The sequence below is a fragment of the Ornithorhynchus anatinus genome, chromosome 10 (assembly GCF_004115215.2).
Source record: "Ornithorhynchus anatinus isolate Pmale09 chromosome 10, mOrnAna1.pri.v4, whole genome shotgun sequence".
Lineage (NCBI taxonomy): Eukaryota > Metazoa > Chordata > Mammalia > Monotremata > Ornithorhynchidae > Ornithorhynchus > Ornithorhynchus anatinus.
In genome coordinates, this window is record NC_041737.1 from 56,986,863 (window position 1) to 57,009,337 (window position 22,475).

The 22,475-nt window shown below is 59.8% G+C and overlaps 1 protein-coding gene across 1 annotated transcript; it reads right to left on the minus strand.

The window, feature by feature from the left end:
• Positions 1 to 909: 909 nt before the first annotated feature.
• Positions 910 to 17,923, minus strand: SPRYD3 (SPRY domain containing 3). Its single transcript, XM_029073767.1, has 11 exons — positions 17,889 to 17,923; positions 14,320 to 14,466; positions 13,080 to 13,155; positions 12,868 to 12,992; positions 12,619 to 12,754; positions 12,306 to 12,494; positions 5,062 to 5,211; positions 4,693 to 4,750; positions 4,001 to 4,120; positions 2,797 to 2,963; positions 910 to 1,838 (listed from the first exon to the last, which is right to left on the minus strand). Exons 2-11 carry the CDS (start codon positions 14,445 to 14,447, stop codon positions 1,704 to 1,706), a joined length of 1,284 nt encoding a protein of 427 aa, XP_028929600.1. The 5' UTR covers positions 14,448 to 14,466; positions 17,889 to 17,923; the 3' UTR covers positions 910 to 1,703.
• Between the last annotated feature and the right edge of the window lie 4,552 nt (positions 17,924 to 22,475).

A 22,475-nucleotide genomic window follows, 5' to 3' on the forward strand; every position in this document is an offset into this window, starting at 1 on the left:
GCGGGACCCTCGCACCTGTTCCTCGCTCCCCCCGCTTTTGCACAGTCTTTCTTAATAATGTTGGTATTTGTTAAGCGCTTCCTATGGGCAGAGCACTGTTCGAAGCGCTGGGGGAGGCTACAAGGCCATCAGGTCGTCCCACGTGGGGCTCCCAGTCTTCATCCCCATTTGACAGATGAGGGAACTGAGGCCCAGAGAAGTAATAATGTTGGTATTTTTAAAAATATGTTGGTATTTGTTAAGCGCTTACTATGGGCAAGAGCACTGTTCGAAGCGCTGGGGAGGCTACAAGGTGATCAGGCTGTCCCACGTGGGGCTCCCAGTCTTCATCCCCATTTGACAGATGAGGTGACTAAGGCCCAGAGAAGTGCATTGCCCAAGGCCACACAGCAGACGAGCGAGGAAGCCGGGATTCACACCCACAACCTCTGACTCCCAAGCCCGGGCTCTACCCACTGAGCCAACCCAGCAGACGAGCGGCGGCCAGGCCTGCGCTCTGCCCCCCCAGCCCGTGCTGCGGCTTCCCTCGACTCAAGCCCCTACCTTGAAGCAGCGGGGCTCGGTGGCAAGAGCCCGGGCTGGGGAGTCAAGAGGTCGTGGGTTCGAATCCCGACTCTGCCCCTTGGCGGCAGTGTGACCGTGGGCAAGTCGCTTCACTTCTCTGGGCCTCAGCTCCCTCATCTGTAAAATGGGGATGAAGACTGTGAGCCCCACGTGGATAACCTGATTACCTTGTCTCTCCCCCAGCGCTTAGAACAGTGCTCTGCACATCGTAAGCGCTTAACAAATACCGACATTATTATTATTACCTCCTCCACCCCACCCCGAGCAGACCTCTCTCCCCGGCCCCCCAACTGGGAACCTGCCCCCCGCCGCGGGCGGGAAGAACCCAAGCGGGCACGGTGCCCGTTCGGATAAATAGGGCCAGTCTTTGTTTATTGTCTGTATAAAGGGCTCTGGTCTGTACATACATTTCAAACAGAGTGTGGGGGGCTGGGGAGGGGGAAATAATCGTCAAGGGGGGGGGGGGGTGTCCCGGCCCCCAGCAGCACAGCGGCCCCACGGCTCGGGCCCCCGCCCCGTACGGGCAGGCCGCACCGGCCCAGACGCAGCTCAAACAACGAAGCGGAACAAAGCAGCAGCAGCAGCAGCAACAACGGTAGGAAGAGGAGGGGGGTCGGGAGGGTGGGGGGCGGGGTCCTTTTCCCTCTCACCGCCCCCCGAGAAGACGCAAAGCCGACCCCGCCATCCCCCACCAAGGCGGGGACGTTTGGCATCCTGACGACGACGCAGCAGCAGGGGGGGAAAAGCAGCGGCAGGGGACCGGCGTAGACGCGTCCGCACAAATACGCTCGTACGCTGACATGCGCAGACACCCGGGCGTACGCCCACGCGCCCTCGGTTTCCCCGACGGCTCCGCGGTCCGTCGGGCTCCCTCGGTCTCTCGCGCGCGCGCCAGGCTCGCTACGGGCGGGAAAGGAAGGTGGGGCGACGCGGGCCCCTCCGGCCCGCAGACGCCGCCCGGGTGGGCGCTGCGGCTCGAGCGACGGACCCCCGGACGGGGGCGGGCGAGGGGCGGCTGGGCAAACGTTCGGGCAACGAGAAGCGGCGGCCCCCGGTCCCGCGGGGCGGGCGGGGTCGGACGGGACGGCAGGAGCCCGGCCGGTCCGGCCGCCCGGCGAGGGGGGCGCGGGGCGGGCGTCCTAACCGCTGAGCGGGTGCAAGTCCACTTTGACCTTCTCCCCGCTGCTCAGCATCCCGACGGTGGGGTAGAAGCCACCCGCGGGCACCACCGCGTCCTTCTTCCCGATGATCTTCCCGTTGCGGGTGAAGAAGACCTGCGGGGGGGACGGGGCGGTGACACGGGGGCTTGCGCCGTGCTCCTGCCACCCTGTTCCCATGCCACCTGCCCTCTGGACCGAAGCTCGGGGGGGGTGGGGGGGGCGGGAAACCGTCCCGCCGTTCTCTCCCAAGCGCTCGGTACAGTGCTCTGCACACGGCGAGCGCAGCGTGGCCCCAGAGGAGAGACCGCGGGCCCGGGAGTCAGAGAACGTCTGCCACGTTCTCCGCTGTGACCTCGGGCGAGTCGCTTCGCTTTCCCCGAGCCTCAGGTCCCTCGTCGGTAAAATGGGGATCGAGACCGGGAGCCCCACGTGGGACAGCGGGGCTCAGTGGAAAGAGCCCGGGTCTGGGAGTCGGAGGTCGTGGGTTCTGATCCCGCCGCCGCCTGTCAGCTGGGTCACTTCACTGTGCCTCAGTTCCCTCCTCCGTAAAATGGGGATTACGCCCGGGAGCCCCACAACCCGATTACCTTGTATCTCCCCCGGCGTTTAGAACATAGCGAGCGCTTGACAAATACTATCATTATTATCCTGTATCGTCCCCCGTAGTAAGCGCTTAACAAATAGCACCCAGATGGCGCTTCAAGTCCCGGGGGGCTCCCCGGAGGAAGGGAGGCAGTCGAGAAACCCCAGGGGGACGTCCTGAAGCCGGGACGCAGGCGCGGGCCGGCCGGACCCACCCCCCTCCCACGCCGGCCGGCTCTGCTGGGGAGGGGGGTCTCTTCCTCTTGTTTTGTTTTTCATAATAGTAGTATTCGTTAAGCACCGGGCACCGTACTAAGCGCCGGCGGCTAATCCGGGTGGACCCCATCCACGTCCCACGAGGGGCTCCCTGAACGAATCCCCCATTTTACAGATGAGACGAACGGAGGCCCGGAGCAGTCAAGTGACTTGGCCAAGGTGGCCCAGCAGGCAAGTGACAGAGCCGGGATCCCCCTCCCCCGACCCGACTCACCACGACTTTCCTGCCCTCGATCTCCTGCTCCATCTCCTCCTCTTCCTCCTCCTCCTCCTCTTCCTCCTCCTCCTCCTCCTCCGGCTCCCGGTGCAGGTAGAGGACGTTGCGGAGCCCGCGGGGGGTGGGGGACAGGGTCACCCCGTCGCAGCTGTCGTCGCTGTCGCCTGCCCGTGGAGGGGAGGGAGGGAGGAGAGGTTATCCGGCGGGAGGCGGCGCGACTCCGGGGGGAAGGGGCCGGGCCTGGGAGTCCGGGGAGCTGGGTTCTAATCCTAGCTCTGCCACGTGGCTGCTGGGTGACCGGGGGCACGTCACTTTGCTTCTCTCTGCCTCGGCTTCCTCAACTGGTAAGTGGGGATTAAATCCTATCCCCTACTTGGACCGTGAGCCCCATGTGGGATGGGGACCGAATATATATAGATAGATTTATATAAATAAACACACACATACATATACATGCATATATACATACATATATATAATATACATATATATCCTCTAGACTGTAAGCTCGTGGTGGCCAGGGAATGCATGTGTTATACTGCTTTATTGTCCTCTCCCAAGCACTTAGTACAGTGCTCTGCACACAGTGAACGCTCAATAAATACAACTAACCGACTTGACAATCCATCAATTGCATTTATTGAATGCTTACTGCGTGCAGAGCACTCAGAGAAGCAGCGCGGCTCAGGGGGAAGAGCCCGGGCTTGGGAGTCAGGGGTGGTGGGTTCTAATCCCGGCTCCGCCACCTGTCTGCTGTGTGACGTGGGGCGAGTCGCTTAACCTCTCTGTGCCTCAGTTCCCTCACCTGTAAAAATGGGGATTAAAAAACATGAGCCCCACGTGGGACAATCTGATTACCCTGTATCTACCCCAGCGCTTAGGAAAGTGCTCAGCACAGAGTAAGTGCTTAACAAATACCATCTTTATTATTATTAACTAAGCACTTTGGAGGGCGCAGTTTAACAGGGTTCATTCGATCGTATTGAGTGCTTACTGTGCGCAGAGCACTGTACTAAGCACTTGGGAGAGGACAAAAGGACAATAAAAAGATACATTCCCTGCCCACAGCGGGCTTTCAGTCTACAGGGGTTATGAGCCGGGGTCCTGCCCGGCTCCTTCCCGCCCCCTCCCCTCCCCGCCAAACTGGGTCGGTCGCTCTAACCTCACTCCTCTCCACTGCTGCCCCGGCCCAGCCACGCACCTTCGCTGTCCAGCGTGTAGTCCCGGGGGAACATGATCCCGCAGCCCATAATGTCCCCCTTGTAGCATCGCGGTCCGAAGGGGTCCCCCACTCCGCTGCCGTGAAAGATCTTCCCGTCATCTGGGGGAGGCGACAGAGCCGTGGGGAGGGGGTGTGTCGCCCCCTCGTCTCCTCGCGCCCGCCTCCCCAAGCCCGGGCTGGGGTGGGACCCGGGTGCTGGGTGATTCCAGGGAGACGCCTGGCCCTCCCTGGGCCTCCTGCAGGGTCGTGGCCACGATGGGACGGGGGGGGGGGGGGTGCAGCCGGCGAACGGGATGCAGGACTTGCCTTTGGCACTGGGCCCCCCCCGCCCCCCGAGTTCATACCATTCCCCCAGGGGCCGGGGCGGCCCGGTAAACTGAGGCAGGAGACCGGAATGGGGGCCGGGAGGCGGGGGGCCGGCGGGGCTCCACCCACCCGTGCAGAAAGCAAAATGGCCACGCCTGGAGAAGAGACTCCAGTGGGGAACCCACAGGGGAACGGGAGCGAGCGGAAGCGACCGGGAGGGCAGGAGTCCCTTCCCCGACCCCGGGCCTGAGGCACGGCGGCAGTGGAGGGGGTCGGGGGGTAGGACCCCAACGTAGGGACGGAAGGGAGGGGCCGGGAGGGGGGGACGCCGACGCGCGCCGAGAGGTGGGCCCCCGAGTTCACACCTGCATGGTAGGCCACGGAGCCCCGGCTCCACCCGGGGTGCCTGTTTTTGGGGTAATCCTGGGGGGAGACCGGAGAACGACACGCGGGTCGGGGGAGGCTCGGGCGGGCGGCCCCGGGACCCCCCCGATCCGCCCACTCGGACGGCCCCCTTGGGCTTCCGGCCCGGCTCGCCTCCGCGGCCCGGGCGCCGCCGGCTGAACCCCGGTGCCCGCTCCTCTCGGGTGCCGGGCTGGGGAGGGGCCCCGGTCTTCTGTGCCACGGACCCGGGACGCCCCAACTCCAGCTTCCCGGGCCCCACGCGTCCCCCAACCCGGGACCCCCGTCCCCACCCCCGTCCCACGGGCCCACCTTCACCCCTTGGCCCTCACCCTGCGGGCCAGGCCCAGCGCGATGTAGCACTTCTCCCCCGGGTCGACGATCTCCACCTCGAAGTAGTGGCTGCGGGTGCTCAGGGGCAGCCGGGCCTGGGCCAGCCCCACGTCGATGATGCTCTTGCCCTTGCCCACGTACTCCAGGAGCTGGGGGAGGGAGAAGCGGGGGCAGGGGGGGGGGCAGAAAGGGTGGGAGGGGGGGACGGAGACACGCCGGGTCAGAGCCGGCCCCCAGCGCCCCTTCCCCTGCCTTTCGGGTGGGCCGGGGGAGGCGGGAACACGTTAGCAATCTGGGTTCTAATCCCGGGCTCCGCCGCCCGTCTGCCGTGTGACCTCGGGCAAGTCGCTTCGTTTCTCTGGGCCTCGGTTCTCTCATCTGGAAAATGGGGATTAAGGCTGGGAGCCCCACTTGGGGCAGGGACTGTGTCCAATCCGATTAGCTTGAGCGACCCCAGGGCTTAGAACGGTGCTTGGCCGTTAAGCACTTAACCAATACCATTACGGAGAAAAAAAGGAGAAAAGAATCCGTGCCGGTGCCGGGAGATGGATGGAAGGAGAAGACCACAGATCCTTCCGGTTCTGGAGACTTCCCCGGGTCATCCCTAATTCTCCCCCCTCCACCCTCTCCCAAATCCCTCTCCACTGCTGGATACATCCTTTTTTTTATGGTAACTGTCAAGTGCTTACTTCGTGTTAAACACTGTTTAAGCACTAGGGTAGGAACAGCATGGGGCGGTGTATAGAACACGGGCCTGGGAATCGGTCCTGGGTTCTAATCCCCACTCAGCCACTTGTCTGCTGTGTGACCTCGGGCAGGTCGCTTCACTTCTCTGTGCCTCAGTTACCTCATCTGGAAAACGGGGATTGAGACTGCGAGCCCTACGTGGGAGGGGGACTGTGTCCAACCCAGTCTGCTTGAATCCACCCCGTCGCTTAGTATGGTGCCTGGCACGCGGTAAGTGCTTGACAAATACCACAATTATAATGATTACAGGTCAATTATTATCACAGGTCAATTAGGTCAGACATCTGCCCTGGCCCCTTGCTAACGCACTGTCCCCTCGGCCTTCTCCCTCCTGTCTGTAATTATTTTGTCTCCCCCTCCCCGCCGAAACGTGCAAAATCCTTGGGGGCAGGGGTTTTTGTCTAATTCTACTGGACTCAGATCGATCGTATTTATTTATACTAATGTCTGTCTCCCCCATTTGACCCTGCCAAGAGGAGCAGCAGCGTGGCCTGGTGGAAAGAGCCCAGGCCCGTGAGGAGTCACAGGACCTGGGTTCTAATCCCGGCTCTGCCCCTTGCTTCCTTTGAGACCTTAGGCGAGCCACTGCACTTCTCTGGATCTCCATTTCCTCACTGTAAAATAACAATAATAATGTTGGTATTTGTTAAGCGCTTACTACGTGCCAAGCACCGTTCTAAACACTGGGTAGATACACGGTAATCAGGTTGTCCCCCGTGGGGCTCACGGTTTTCATCCCCATTTTACAGATGAGGTAACTGAGGCACAGAGAAGTTAAGTGACTTACCCAAAGTCACACAGCTGACAAGAGGTGGAGCTGTGATTTGAACCCATGACCTCCGCGACTCCCAAGCCCGGGCTCTTTCCACTGAGCCATGCTGCTTCTCCTTATCAAATGGGGATCTGATCCTTGTTCTCTCTCCCAAGAAGTCTGTGATCCACATGGGGGACGGGGGCTGTATCTGACCCGCTGATCTTGTCTCTACGCCAGCGTTCAGTACAGTGCTCGGCCCAGAGTAAATGCCTCCTAAGAAGTACCATTAGTAGGAATAGTACAGTGCTCTGCACACCGTCCTTTACTGACTGATTTGCAACATGCAGGCACACACACTGTGCTGGGCACCATGGGGAGGGGCAGGAGGAGCGGGAAGGGGCCGCCCGTCTGATGGGGAGACAGGGCGCGTATGCGCGCGTGCACATACACAGGCTGAGACAAATCCACACGCACACGAGCATGGACACAAAGCCGGGCTGGGAACGGATCAGGAGGAAGGGAGGGGAAGGAGGAAGGGGAGGAAAAGAAGGGAAAAGAGGGAGGGGAAGGAAGGGAAGGAAAGAAGAGAAAGGGAAGAAAAGAAAGGGAAGGAAAGAAGAAAGGGAAGGGAAGGAAAGAAGGAAGGGAAGGAAAGAAAAGAAGAAAAGGAAGGGAAGGAAGAAAAAAGAAAAAGGGAAGGAAAGAAAGAAAGAAAGGGAAGAGAAGAAAGAAGAAAAGAAAGGGAAGGAGAGAAAAGAAAGGAAAGGGAAGAATAAGGGAAGGAAAGAAAGGGAAGAGAAGAAAAGAAAGGGAAAGAGAGAAAAGAAGAAAAAGCGAAGGAGAGAAAACGAGAAAAAGGGAAGAAGAGAAAAGGGAAGGAAAGAAAGGGAAGGAGAAGGAGGGAGAAGGGTTCTGGTGGAGTTTGGAAAGAGGGCAGGGGCCCCGGGTTGAGCGAAGGGGGTGTGCGTGGCCCGGCTTAGGGTGCGGGTGCTCCGGCTGGGACCGAGCGGGTGGAAGATAAAGGCCTTCGGAACTGGGCAGGAAGCCTGACTCAACCGCAAGCTAAACCGAGGGCGGGATTCAACAGGGGCCCAGACAGCGTCCCCCGCATCCCCCGCCGCGCCCCTGCCCACCCCGGCCCCGCTCCTGACACCTGGCAGATCGGCGGGGCGGCCGGCCGCCTGGCACTGCCCGGGCACGACGGGCACCGCCCCCAGATGGGCGTCTCGCCCCGTTACCCTGGTGATACAGGGGCCGTGACTCATACCCCCACCCGGCAGAACAGATCCCTTTGTAATGAGCACTCGCAACCCCCTCCCTCTTTCACTCAAGACCTCCATCCACAAAGGGGAGGGGACTGTCTCGGCACCCAGGGAAGCCCCCTCCCCAGAGTCTCAGCTGGCAGCGGGCAGTCTAACCTCACTCCCTCGCCCCTCCCGTCACACCGAGTCCTCGGCCGACCACCCCCAGCTCGGTCGAATTTTCCTCCCCTTCCTTAATAATCATCATCATGGTACTTGTTAAGCGCTTTTCTAATTTTATGGTTTTTGTCCAGCACTTACTACGTGCCAGGCTCCGTATTAAATGCCCGGGGGAGGTACAAGCTAAATCAGGGTGGCCGCGGTCCCTGTCCCATATGGGGCTCACTGTCTTAATCCCCATTTACAGATGAGGGAACTGAGGCCCAGGGAATGAAGTGACTTGCCCAGGGTCTCGCGGCAGGCAAACGGCAGCGCCAGGATCAGACCCCACATCCTTCTGACTCCCGGGCCCGGGCTCTATCCGTTAGGCCGCACCGCTTCTCAAGCGCTTACTATGTGCCAGGCACTGTATTAAGCGCTGGGATGGACAAGCAGGCTGGACCCAGTCCCACGTGGGGCTCACAGTCTGAAGTAGAGGGAGTAGGATTCAATCCCCCTTTTACAGATGGGGAGACCGAGGCCCAGAGGAGTGCAGCGACTTGCCCGAGGTCACACAGAGCGGTCGGGGGTGGAGCCGACCTTCGAACTCAGGTCCGCTGACTCCCAGACCCGGGCTCTTTCCGCTAGGCCTCACCGCCTCCCTGGCCAAGGGGCCACAGGTCTGGCTGCTGCTTCCCTGGGACTTGCTTTCATTCCTGGGGAGAGGGGGAGGGTCGCCCTGAGAGGTCAATGCCTCCAGCCCCCTGCCTCTGGATGGGGTCCCGCCTGCCCCCCGGACACCAAGCTCCTGGCTTTCAAACCGGAATATGGCAGGGAGTCCCTCTCTGCATCCCACCTCAATCCTCCCTGCTGTAACAGCCCAACCCGCTCGCTCTCCCCTCCCCTATTCCCGCCTCCTCCTCCTCTCTCGGGTGGGTCCGCCCGACTCTGCGGGCAGGTATCAACCGAAATAATAATCATGGTATTTGTTAAGCGCTCACTACGTGCCAAGCACCGTTCTAAGCGCTCGGGTAGAGAAAAGGTGATCACGTTGCACGCGTTCCCCGTCCCACGTGGGGCTCACGTTCTTAATCCCCGTTTTAGAGAGGAAGTAACTGAGGCCCGGAGAAGTTAAGTGACTCGCCCGAGGTCACACGAGTGGCAAAGCCGGGACCGGAACCCAAGTAGGTCTCGACCTTCCCGCCCCTCGCCGGCCCCGGGCAGTTCGGATTGGTGGGTTGGGTCTCCGGGAAGGCCGGGGCCGGCCCGGTCCCGCCGCCTTGTCCTGTTGTGTAGCTGAAGGTTGGGCTTGTTTCTAAGGAGGAGACTCCTGCGCCCACCTGCCCTTCCCTCCCCTGCCGTTGAATTGAAGTGGGCAACGCCCAGCTGCCTCGCTCGCCCGCAGGGCACCGCCTGCCCGCCCGTGCCCGCCCGTGACCTCACCCTGTCCTCCCCGCCGGCCCCGGGGGGCCGCCAGTCAGAGGGCGTTCCTCCCGCCGCCGGGAGCTGCGGAGGGGGAGACTGAGGCCTGGGGCGGGGGACTTCGAGGTCTAGCTTGGGGTGGCGGGAGGGAAGGCCCGAATGGCTGCCCTCGGGGCTCCTGGGTGCGACGGAGAGGAGGGACCTGCTTTGGGAAGGGCGTGGATGTCCCCGGAGAGGAGGTTGAGGGCATGGGAGGTGGGGGGATGGGAGGTGGGACTTCCCACCCTCCACTACTGGCGGTTGGGGGACAAGAGGCAAGAGGAATGGGGCTGGGGCCGCAGGAGGACGGCTCGAGGTGGGACTCCGGGAGGGACTTTCTGACAGGAGCTTGCCGGGGTCCCCGCCCCAGAGCTGGGTGAGGGGAGGGATGGGGAAGGGACGAGGCGCTCCCCTCTGGGCCCGGTGCGCCCACCCTCCCATCCCCCCGGGGGACAGGGCGTCCTGGAGCGAGGGGAGGTGAGGACGAACTGACTGAAGGGTGTCGTCGGCAGGAACTGGGCCCGCTGCCAGGGACGGGCGGGAGGCGGGGGGGATGTCCGGGAGGGAGGAAGGGTGGGGGGACCGGCTCCCAGGCCCTGGGGGTGGACTCGCTGACCGGACGGAGGGCAGGGACGGATCAGGAAGCACGGCCACGACCTCGGCGCTTGCCAAATGTCGTGGGGAGGGACGGAGGATGCTGGCGGGGGGCGGGGGGGATCTGGGCTCCCCGGGGAGGGGAACCAAGCCTGCGGGGGAGGGGACAGAGTATCCGTTAGGCATTTACTATGGGCCAGGCACTGTACTAAGCACTGGGGCAGATCCAAGTTAATCAGGTTGGACACAATCCGTGTCTCACGTGGGGCTCCCGGTCTTAATCCCCATTTTACAGACGAGACTGAGGCACAGAGAAGTGAAGTGACTTGCCCAAGGTGACAGAGCAGACAAGTGGCGGGGCAGGGATTAGAACCCAGGTCCTCTGACTCCTCTACCTACTAGGCCATGCTGCTTCTCTTCACCTCGTTCCTGACTCCATCCCTCACTCCACACTATTTAGCTTCTGCTCGGTGGCCTTTCGGTGCCCCTGCCTGGGGAGGGAGGGGAGGTAGAGGAGGGAGGACACGGGAGTCAGGCAGAGGAGAGAGGAGGCAGGGAAAGGAGAGGAAAGACAGGTAGAGGAGAGAAGAGACAGGTAGAGGAGAGGAGGAGATTGGGAGAGGAGAGGAGGAGACAGGTAGAGGAGAGAGGAGACAGGGAGAGGAGAGAGGAGACAGGAAAAAAAAGATGAGAGAAAGGAGACAGGAAAGAGGAGATAAGTAGAGGAGATAAGCAGAGGAGAGGAGAGGCATGTAGTGGAGACAGGAGACAGGTGAGAGTAGGCAGGAGAGAGAGACAGGTAGACAGGAGAGGATACAGTACAGAGGAGACAGGAAAGACAAAAGGAAAGAGAGCCAGGAGCCAGGAAAGAAGAGACAGAAGAGAGGAGACAGGAAAATAAAGACAGGAGAGCGGAGATAGGTAGAGGAGAGAGGAGACAGGTAGACGAGAGGATACAGTACAGAGGAGATAGGAAAGACATATCAGGAAAGAGGAGACAGGAACAAGGAAAGAAGGGACAGGAAAAAAAAGACAGGAGAGAGGAGATAGGTAGAGGAGAGATGAGACAGGAGAGAGTATGCAAGAGAGAGGAAACAAGACAGAGAAGAGAGGATACACTACACGAGATGGGAAAGATCTAACAGGGTAGAGGAGACAGGAACCAGGAAAGAAGAGACAGGAGAGAGGAGGCGGGGGAAAGAAAGACAGGAGAGAGGAGACAGGTAGAGAAGGGATGAGACAGGAGACAGTATGCAAGAGAGAGGAGATAGACAAGGAAGGTTACAGAACAGAGGAGGCAGGAAAGATGTGAGAGGAAAGAAGGGACAGGAGAGAGGAGACAAGAAAAAAAAGTCAGGAGAGAGGAGAGGAGAGATGAGACAGTTAGAGGAGAGAGGAGGCAGGAGGGAGTATGCAAGACAGAGAAGACAGACAGACAAGAGACGATACAGTACAGAGGAGGGAGGAAACAGGAAAGACATAACAGGAAAGAGGAGCCAGGAGCCAGGAAAGAAGAGACAGGAGCGAGAAGATAGGTAAAGGAGAGAGAAGACAGGAGAGAGGATTCAGGAGAAAGGAGATGGGAAGACAAGAGAAGATACACTACGGAAGAGACAAGAAAGATGGGACAGGAAAGAGGAGACGGGAAAGACATTAACGGGAAAGAAGAGCCAGGAAAGAAGGGACAGGAGTGAGGAGACAGGAAAAAAAATAAAGGAGAGAGGAGATAGATAGAGGAGAGAGGAGACAGGAAAGATGTGACAGGAAAGAGGAGCCAGGAAAGAAGGGACAAGGGAAAGGAGACAGGCTGAGGAGGGAAGAGACAGGTAATAATAATGTTGGTATTTGTTAAGCGCTTACTATGTGCCGAGCACTGTTCTAAGCGCTGGGGTAGACATAGGGGAATCAGGTTGTCCCTCGTGGGGCTCACAGTCTTAATCCCCATTTTACAGATGAGGGAACTGAGGCACAGAGAAGTTAAGTGACTTGCCCACAGTCACACAGCCGACAAGTGGCAGAGCTGGGATTCGAACTCATGAGCCCTGACTCCAAAGCCCATGCTCTTTCCACTGAGCCACGCTGCTTCTCCAAGGTAGAGGAGAGAGGAAACAGATAGACGAGAGAGGATATACAGTACAGAGGAGACTGGAAAGACGTGACAGGAAAGAGGAGACGGCAAAGAGGAGACAGGACAGAAGAGGCAAGAGGAGCAAGGAGAGAGGAGAGGAGACAGGGAGGCCTGGAGAGTAGCCCAAGATGGGGTCCTCGGCCCGGCCGGGCCCCTCACCGTCCCGCAGACTTTGACGTCGTGCAGCCGCCCCCATTCGTCCTCGTAGCTGTCCACCATCATGACGCTGTCGTCCTCCTCGCTGCCCAGCTCGGCGTGGAGATGCAGCCGGACCTCCTCGCCCAGGGAGTGCATGCCCACCGCCGGGAACAGCCCGTCCGGGGACACCGGCATGATCGTCGACCCCACCTGTGTGGACACATCGCGGCCCCCCGAATCCCCGGTCGGCGGAGAGTGAGTGACACCAGGGAGCGCTGGATGGGGGCGGGGCTGGGGGGGGAGGGGGGGTTCGGCCGGCCCCGCCCACGCTCACCCTCTTCCCGTTCTTAGTGAAGAAGATCTGGGCCGTCTGCACCTCGAAGGACACGGGTTCGATGCCACAGCCGATCCGGTCGCCGGAGCTGCATTTCGTCCCAAACTGGCGGCCCTTGGCCCTGCCATTGTACAGTCTGCGGAGAGCGGGGCGGGGGCGAGTGGGTGAGTGGGGGGGAGGGGGGCGGACGGAAGCAGGCGCTGGGGCCGGGGAGGGGGAGAGGGCGGTCGGAGGGCAGCCCGCACTCACTTGCCATCGTCGGCGTGGTAGGCCACGGAGTCGGGCAGCCAGCCGGGCTGGTGGTCCAGGCTGTAGTACTGGGGGACCAGCCCCACGGCGATGGTACCCCGCACCCCGCTGTCCACGATGGACACCTGCGGGAGGACCGGGGGTTACGCGCCCCGCTGGGGAGGAAGGGACCGACTGCCCCCCGCCCACTCCCCCCCCGCCCGCCCCATCACCTCGAAGTAGTAGTTGTCCTTGGTCAGCGGGCGGGGCGCCACGTAGCAGCCGACTTCTCCCGAGTTGCCATGGTAACTGGGACGGGAGGAGGGAGACGGGGAGGGGGCCATCAGCTGGTACCCAAGATCCTCCCCCTCTCTGGGGTCAACCCGTCCCTCCCCCGGCCTCCGGCGCCCGGGAGGCTTCAACAGAGCCCGGGCCTGGGAGTCAGAAGGACCTGGGTTCTAATCCCAGCTCCGCCACCTGTCTGCTGTATGACCTTGGGCAAGTCACTTCACTTCTCCGTGCCGCCGTTCCCTCATCTGTAAAATGGGGGTGAAGCCTGGGAGCCCCGAGAGGGGCAGGGACCGCGTCCAACCTGATGATCTTGTATCTACCCCAGCGCTTAGAACAGTGCTTGACACAAAGTAAGCGCTTAAAAGATGCCATCATCATTACTGTTATTACTACTATTCCAGGGAATGTGTCTGTTTATTGTTCTATTGTGCTCTCCCAAGCGCTTAGTACAGTGCTTTGCACACAGTAAGCGCTCAATAAATAGGTCTGAATGAATGAGTAGTGTGTGGCTTTGGCCACCAGTGACAGAGGCTCAAATGCCCGGTACCTTAATGAGGTACCTGTTAAGCACTTACTGTGTGCCAAGCACCGTGGGGTAAATACAAGATTATCAGGTTGTCCCACGTGGGGCTCACATTCTTAGTCACCGAGGCACCGAAAAGCGACTTCCCCTAAGTCACACAGCTGCCAAGCGGCAGAGCCGGGATTAGAACCCACGACCTCTGAGTCCCAAGCCCGGGCTCGTTCCACTCGGCCACGCCGCTTCTCGTGAAGGACAGTAAGGGCTTAACAGATACCAAAATGACATAAAATAACAAGAAGAATGCTAATGACGACCATCATCATCATCCTCATCATCTCCCTCGCCGCATCCTAAATCCCTTGGCCCTCAGCGGAGCTTCCCGTCAACTGCAGGGTCCGGGCTCAGCCTCGGAGCGGGGGAACGACCGGGACACCCTTTCCCCTCCACCGCTACGCCACCCCCGCTCCGGCCAAACCCTTTCCGTCCCCACGTCTCTCCACAGGTGAGGGAGAGCCCGCTCCCAGAGCCGGCGGGGACCCAGAGGAGGATTTGGGATTCCCCACCCATCCCGGCCCCCCGACCCCTCCGGGCCCCGCTTCCCCAGCGCCCTCCCTCCATCTCCTCCTCCTCCGCCCCCGGGGGGCGGGTCCGGCCGGCACCTGAGGGTGTCCCCGTCCACCAGGACGTGTTTGAAGCGCTCCTGGTAGCGGACGGCTCGCACCTCCCGGATCTCCCGGATGCGCCGTCGCCAGTTGAGGAAGCGGTAGTGCAGGTTGAGGTCATCCATCTCGTCTGCGCCAGCCCACCTGGAGCCGGGGGAGAGGCAGAAAGGGGGCTGCACGGGCACCCGCCGTGGCTCCCCATCCCTGGCAGCCCTCCCAGATCCCCGGCCCCCGGCCCGGCTCCCACCCCTCAGTTCCCTCATCTGCAAAATGGGGATGAAGACCGTGAGCCCCGCGGGGGACGACCTGATCACCTTGCATCTACCCCAGGGTTCAGAACGGCGCTCGGGCGCATAGTGAGCGCTTAACGTCTAAAGTCATTATAATCCCTCCCATGGCCCTCAGACCGGACGGCTGCGTGTCCGTCCGGGTGTCCGCGGTGGCCGGGCTCCCGGTGATCTGGGACGTCGCCGGATGAGCGTGTGTGGGAGTGTGGGAGTGTGCGTGTCTGTCTGGCAGCCCCTCGAGGGCAAGGACACCTGTATCTCCTCCTCCTCCTCTTCCTCTTCCCTCCGTCCCTGCCGTCGGGAATTCAGTGGACACACCGGCTGGATTCCGGGCCAATCAATCAACCGATTGGTCTTTATAGGGCACCTAGTGGAAGCACAACCCTGTCCTAAGCGCTCGAGAGAACGTTCCCCAGCAGACACGAGAAGAAGGGGGACCTGACGGATATTATTTACGAAGACAGCGGAAGGAAGGACGGGGACAGAACGGGCGGCGAAGATGAACTGATAACCAAATGGACCAGAGGGGCGAGGAGCCAATCCACCCATAATAATAATAATTGTCGTGTTTTTTAAGCACTCGCCACGTGCCGGGCACTGTACTAAACGCCGGGGTGGATACACGCAAATTGGATCGGACGCAGTCCCCGTCCCCCCTGGGGCTCACAGTCTCAATCTCCGTTGTCCAGACGAGGTGACGGAGGCCCAGGGAAGTGACTTCCCCAAGGTCCCAGGGCAGACGAGTGGCCAGAACCTGAATCGGAACCCAGGACCTTCGGACTCCCGGGCCCGTGCCGCTACGCCACGATGCCCCTCCCATACGTTGTATGGGGGCAAGTTTGGGGTTCACCTGCGGATTAATCGGGGAAGGCTCCCTGAAAGAGGTGGGGTTTCAGGAAGGCTGGGGAGAGCTGGCGGCTGGGAAGCGGGAGGGAGTTCCGGGATGGGTGAACAGCGGGAAAGGGAAATCGGAAGTGGGAGAGTTGAGGGGCGACGGTACGGGGGGAAGCCCTAAGAGCGTGGGTGATGGGGGCACGTGGGGAAATTGGGGAGAGAGTGGAAGTAACTTAGAAGCTGATGATTAAAGCAAGCAGCGGGGATTTGTGGCTAGAGCCCGGGCCGGGGAGTCAAAGGATCTGGGTTCTAATCCCCGCTCCCCCTCATGGCTGCAAATGTGACCTGGGGCAAGCCTCTTCACTTCTCTGTGCCTCAGTTCCCTCACTGTAAAACGAAATTAAGACTGTGGGCCCCACGTGGGGCGGGGGCTCTGTCCCACTTGATTGGCTCGTATCGACCCCAATGCTCAGAACAGTGCTTGGCACATTGTAAGCGGCTCAGCGGAAAGAACCCGGGCTTGGGAGTCGGAGGTCATGGGTTCGAATCCCGGCTCTGCCACTGGTCAGCTGGGTGACTGTGGGCGAGTCACTTCACTTCTCTGGGGCTCGGTGACCTCATCTGTAAAAATGGGGATGAAGACTGTGAGCCTCACGTGGGACGACCCGATGACCCTGTATCTCCCCCGGCGCTTAAAACAGTGCTCTGCACATAGTAAGCGCTTAACAAACACCAACATTATTAACAAGTATCATCATTATCATCATCAGGATCGGGAGACGGCTGAAGCCCTGGGAGTCACTTCGCGTACCGCCCCGCGTTCTATCAATCCACGGTGTTTATCGAGCACTCACTGTGTGCACAGCACTGTAGTAAGCGCTTGGGGGAGTACAACGTACAGAGTTGGGAGACGCATTTGCCTGCCCATGAGAAGCTTACAGTCTGGAGGGGGAGACAGAAATTAAAGGAAATGACAGCTAGGGCCATCAGTTTCCTCATCCCGACTCTGCCCCTTGTCAGCCGTGTGACCGTGGGCAAGTCACTTCGCTTCTCTGGGCCTCAGTTCCCTCATCTGTAAAATGGGGGTGAAGACCGTGAGCCTCACCCGGGACCACCTCATTCCCCTGTATCTCCCCCAGCACTTCGAACAGTGCTGTGCACGTAGTGAGCGCTTAACGAATACCAACGTTATTATTATTATTATCAGCGAAGGCCCCCGCCAGGTGCTCACACAGTCACACGCACATCCGTGGGCCCCCCGTGCCCTGCCCACCCCGTCCCCCGCTGTGGAAGGGAGGAAGGCGGCCGGGCCAACCTGCGCGGAAGATTCCCGAGGAGACCGGGGGGGCAGAGATGAGACCAGACCGGCTGCTACCCCCGGCACGCAGGTCGGCATCGCCCGAGGGCCGCCGGGCCCACGTGGCACTTCCGTCTCCCAGGGCCCAGCTCCGAGGTTCCCGATCCCCGGCTGCCCGGTGGGCCCGGGGGAGGGCGAGGAGGGGTGCCCGGGCCCCGGGCCCCCGCTCTAGGGTTCCCAATCTGTGGCCGCCTGGTGGACCCTGGGGGTCCGGGGAGTGCGGGCGAGGCAGGTGCCCACGCTCCGGACGCCGGGCCCCAGGAACCGGGGGCCTAGAGTGTGGGCAAAGCAAGGTACCCACGCCCCGGGCACCAGGTTCGAGGCTCCCGATCCCTACTGCCCACTGGACCCCGGGCCTCAGAGTGTGGGCAAAGCAAGGTGCCCACGGCCCGGGCACCAGGTGCGAGGCTCCCGGGGCCCAGAGTGTGGGCAGAGCAAGGGGTCCACACCCGGAGCACCAGGTTCGAGGCTCCCGATCCCGCTGCCCACTGAAGCCCGGGGCCCAGAATGGGGGCCAGGCAGGGGGCCCACGGCCCGGGTACCAGGTTCGAGGCTCCTAATCCCTGCTGCCCCCTGGACCCCGGGGGCCCAGAATGGGGGCCAGGCAGGGGGCCCACGGCCCGGGCACCAGGTTCGCGGCTCCCGATCCCTGCTGCCCAGTGGACCCCGGGGCCCAGAGTGTGGGCAAAGCAAGACGCCCACGCCCCGGGCACCAGGTTCGAGGCTCCTAATCCCTGCTGCCCCCTGGATCCCGGGGCCCAGAATGTAGGCCAGGCAGGGGGCCCACAGCCCGGGCACCAGGTTCGAGGCTCCCGATCCCTGCTGCCCACTGGACCCCGGGCCTCAGAGTGTGGGCAAAGCAAGGTGCCCACGGCCCGGGCAGCAAGTTCGAGGCTCCCGGGGCCCAGAGTGTGGGCAGAGCAAGGGGTCCACACCCGGAGCACCAGGTTCGAGGCTCCCGATCCCGCTGCCCACTGGAGCCCGGGCACCAGGTTCGAGGCTCCGGGCCCCGTTGTCCTTGGACGGCCAGGTGGCGGCGGCGACGACGACGAGGACCCCCCCCCCCCGCCGCCCCCGGCCCCTCCTACCCCGGCGGCCGGCGCGTCCTCCTCCTCCTCCATGGGCCTCCCCGGGCCGGGCCGCTCCTGGCCGCCGCCGCCGCCGCCGCCCAGCGCCCACATCCGGGGATTTCCCCACCCCGAGGCCCCGCCCCTCCCCGGATCCGCCAATCGCCGGCCCGCGGCCCGGACGACCGGCAGCCGCCGCGGCCAATAGGGGAGCGGGAAAGCGGGAGGGGGCGGGCCGCCTCGCCCCCCCCGACCTTGCGCGTGCGCGCTGAGGAGGGGGCGGTGTCACGTGACGCCCCGTGGGGCGGCCGTGACGTCAGAGGCGCCCGGGCGGCTCCACCGTCCCTGCTGGCGGCCTTCTCCATCAATCAATCAGTCGGATTTGCGATAATAATGATAATGACGGTGCTTATTAATAATAATAATAAATCATGTCGGTATATGTTAAGCGCTTACTCTGTGCAGAGCACTGTTCCGAACGCTGGGGGAGATGCAGGGTCATCAGGTGGTCCCCCGTGGGGCTCCCGGTCTTCATCCCCATTTTCCAGATGAGGTCACTGAGGCCCAGAGAAGTGAAGCGACTGGCCCAAGGTCACCCAGCTGACTAGTGGTGGAGCCGGGATTCGAACCCACGACTTCTGACTCGCAAGTCCGGTTCTCAGCTGTGTGACTGTGGGCCAGTCGCTTCACTTCTCTGGGCCTCAGTGACCTCATCTGGAAAATGGGGATTAACTGCGAGCCTCACGTGGGACGACCTGATGATCCTGGATCTCCCCCAGCGCTTAGAACAGTGCTCTGCACAGAGTAAGCGCTTAACAAATACCGACATTATTATTATTATTAGAGAAGCAGCATGGCTCAGTGGAAAGAGCCTGGGCTTGGGAGTCAGAGTTCATGGGTTCGAATTCCGGCTTGGCCACTTGCCAGCTGTGTGACTGTGGGGGAGTCACTTCACTTCTCTGGGCCTCAGTTCCCTCCTCTGGCAAATGGGGATTAACTGTGAGCCTCACGTGGGACCACCTGATGACCCTGTATCTCCCCCAGCGCTTAGAACGGTGCTCTGCACAGAGTAAGCGCTTAACAAATACCAACGTTATTATTATTATTATTATTTCCACTAAGCCATGCTGCTTCTCAGATAATTACTCTCCCCACCTTCAAAGCCTTACTGAAGGCCCATTTCCTCCAGGAGGCCTTCCCTGATTAAGCCCTCCTTTCCTCCTCTCCCGCTCCCTTCTGAGTCGCCCTCTCCCAGCCCCACAGCGCTCGTGTCCATATCCGTCATTTATTTATTTCTATCAATGTCTGTCTCCCCCTCAAGACCCTAAGCTCACCGTGGGCAGGGAATGTGTCTACCAAGTCTGTTGTTTCGTACTCTCCCAAGCGCTTAATCCAGTGCTCTGCACAAAGTAACGCTCAATAAATCTGATTGATTGGCTCTAAAGCACTCAATCAGCTCACCCCCTCCTACCTTACCCGAGAAGCAGCGTGGCTCAGTGGAAAGAGCCCGGGCTTGAGAGTTCATGGGTTCGAATCCCGGCTCCGCCACTTGTCAGCTGTGTGACTGTGGGCAAGTCACTTCACTTCTCTGGGCCTCAGTTCCCTCGTCTGGAAAATGGGGGTGAAGACTGTGAGCTTCACGTAGGACCACCTGATGACCCTGTATCTACCCCGGCGCTGAGAACAGTGCTCTGCACATAGTAAGCACTTAACAAATACCAACGTCATTATTATTATTACCTCACCGATTTCCTACTCCGGCCCAGCCCGCACACTCTGCTCCTCTAATGCCAACCTATTCAGTGTATCTCCATCCCGTCCCTCTCGCCCCCTGCCCCCTTTCCCGCGTCCTCCCTCTGGCCCTGAACGCCCACCCCCTTCATATCCCACAGACAATCACTCTCTCCTCCTTCAAAGCCTTGTTAAAAAGCACATTTCCTCCAAGAGGCCTTCCCTGACTAAGCACTCATTTCCCCCACTCCCTCTCTCTTCTGCGTTACCTAAGCCTTTGGATCTCTGCCCTTTAATCCCTTGATGGTCACCCCGGCCTCGGCCTCTCAGCGCTCATGTCCATATCCGTAATTTATTTATTTCTATTAATGTCTGTCTCCCCTCTAGACTGTAAATGCGTTGTGGGCGGGGACTGTCTCTGTTTATTGTTGTGTTCTATTCTCCCAAGCGCTTAGTGGAGTGACTACAGGATAACTACCATGGGTTGAAGCCTCCCCCTCTAGCCGTTCATTCGTTCAATCATATTTATTGAGCGCTTACTGTGGGCAGAGTACTGTACTAAGCGCTTGGGAGAGGACAATATAACAATAAACAGACACATCCCCTGCCCCCTCTAGATAGTAAGCTTGTTGTGGGCAGGGAATGTGCCTGTTTATTGCTGTACTGTACTCTCGCAAGCGCTTAGTACGCGCTCTGCAAACTGTAAGCGCTCAATAAATACGATCGAACGAAGGAAGTGTCCTCAATCCAGCCCGCTGTAGAGCCTCTCACTTTCACCTCATGAGGGTAAGAAACTCTTTCAACGCCACCTCTATATTCAGCCTGTCGCCAGATCTCCTGGTACGATCCACCACAACATTTCTCCTTCCTCTCCATCCAAATGGCCACCACCGACCGGACCAAGCACTTCTGATATTCTAGCTTGACTCCTCCCTGACCTCCCTGCCTCCTGGCTCTCCCCTCTCGAGTCCATTTCGCCCCCCCTTCTCAGATCATTTTTCTAAAACACCCTTCCGCACCCATCTCCCCTCTCTTCCAAAGCTCCCAGGGACAGCTCATTCTTCTCGGCATGTCGAAGAAACTCCTATTAGTTTTAAAGCGCCCAGCCAAATCTTTTTTTTTTTTAAATGGTATTTGTTAAGCGCTTACTACGTTCCAGGAACCGTACTAAGCGCTGGGGTAGATGCAAGCTAATGGGGTGGGACATAGTCCAAGGTCCACTTGGGGCTCACAGTCTGAATCCCCGTTTTACAGATGAGGGAAGTGAGGCACGGGGAGGTTAAGCGACTTGCCCAAGCAGACAAGTGGCAGAGCCAGAATCAGAAGTCACGTCCTTCTGACTCCAAAAGGCTTGTGCGCTCTCCACTAGGCCCCCCTGAAATCTCCCTTCTCCCACTATACCTCAGCTTGCCCTCTTCGTTCCTCTCAAGGCAACCTACTCACTGTGCCTCGTTCTCCTCTCTCTCTCTCTCTCTCTCTCGCTCACACCCTCCCCTCGGCCGGGGGCTCCCTCCCCCCTTCACAACCTCCAGACCACAGCTCTCCTCGTCTTCAAAGCCCTCCTGAAACCATATCTCCTCTGGAGGTCTTCTCCGATTCATTTCTAATCTCCACTTTCTATCCCTCAACTCCCACGTCAGCACTTTCGCACCACCTGAGTATTTAAGTGGGAACAAACCCCTCACCCAACCTAGCTCCTCGCCACATAGCTTTATATTCCATTACTTCTTCTCATCTGTAAGTTACCGAAGTGTCCGTGTCTCCCACTAGATTGTAAACTCCTAAAAGGCAGGGATCTGTTGGACTTGCCCAAGTGCTTAGCAGAGTGCTCCGCACCCAGTAACTGCTCCATAAAGAAGGATGGCATTTGTTAAGCGCTTACTATGGGCCAAACACTGTACTAAGCACTGGATAAAGGACACTGATTGACCGGATGGTTGCCGAGACCGGGACCCCTAGATGGATCACCACTCTCCCCGCCTTCAAGATGTCACAGCTCGAAAAAATCGTATCTCCTCTGGGAAGCCTTCCCTGCTTGAACCCTTTCGTTCCTTTAGGCCACCCTCCCCTTTGGGTATCCCTTGAGCATTTCGATATTCACCCCAGCCCCACTACTAACCAGCGCTTAACAAATACCATCAAAAAAATAAACAAATGCTATCGATTGATCGATCAGGAGCTTAACTCCACTTCCGAGTTCCACTACAAGATTCCCTCGACCCGAAGGAGGGATGGCCCCAAGCTTCGGTCAGTCAGGCAGCCAATGGTATCTATCGAGCGCTTACCGTGCGCAGAGCGCTGGACTAAGCACTTGGGAGAGTACAGTACAACATTATAACAGAACATTCCCTGCCCACAACGAGTTTACAGTCTGAGGTGCGGGGAGACAGACGTTAATATAAATAAATGAATTAGAGTCGTCGGACGTAAGCGTCAGCTCAACCTCTAGACTGTAAACTCGTCACGGGCAGGGAACGTGTCTGTTTATCGTTGACTCGTCCTCTCCCAAGCGCTTGGTCCAGCTCTCGGTAAATTCGATGGAATGAATAATTGCCGTGGGGCTGGGAGGGTGGAGGGGAATGAACAAAGGGAGCGGAGTCAGAGCGACGCAATGTTCTGCACACAGTAAGCGTTCAATAAATACGACAGATGGATGGACGGACCTGGCCAAAATGGCCTGGGGCTGCACAGAGCCCGCCCGGCTGGGTTCACGGTGGAGTTGCTGGGCTGGGCGAAGGAAAATAATGTCCGTGACCTCCCTCTCCACTCAATCAGCCTCTTGGCTGGGCTGCTTGGGATCCCGCCCCTCCCCTCCCCTCCTTGTTTACCCTCCTTTCCTTGACCCTGGATCCCCCCGAATTCGCTCCTCCCCTAACC

Coding starts and splice junctions, on each gene's coding strand:
- SPRYD3 (XM_029073767.1), bottom strand. CDS start 14,447: ATGGATGACCTCAACCTGCACTACCGCTTCCTCAACTGGCGACGGCGC. Junction 12,993..13,079: donor AGGACAACTACTACTTCGAG/GTGATGGGGCGG, acceptor GTCCTCCCGCAG/GTGTCCATCGTGGACAGCGG. Junction 1,839..2,796: donor TCGAGGGCAGGAAAGTCGTG/GTGAGTCGGGTC, acceptor TCCCCCCCGCAG/GTCTTCTTCACCCGCAACGG.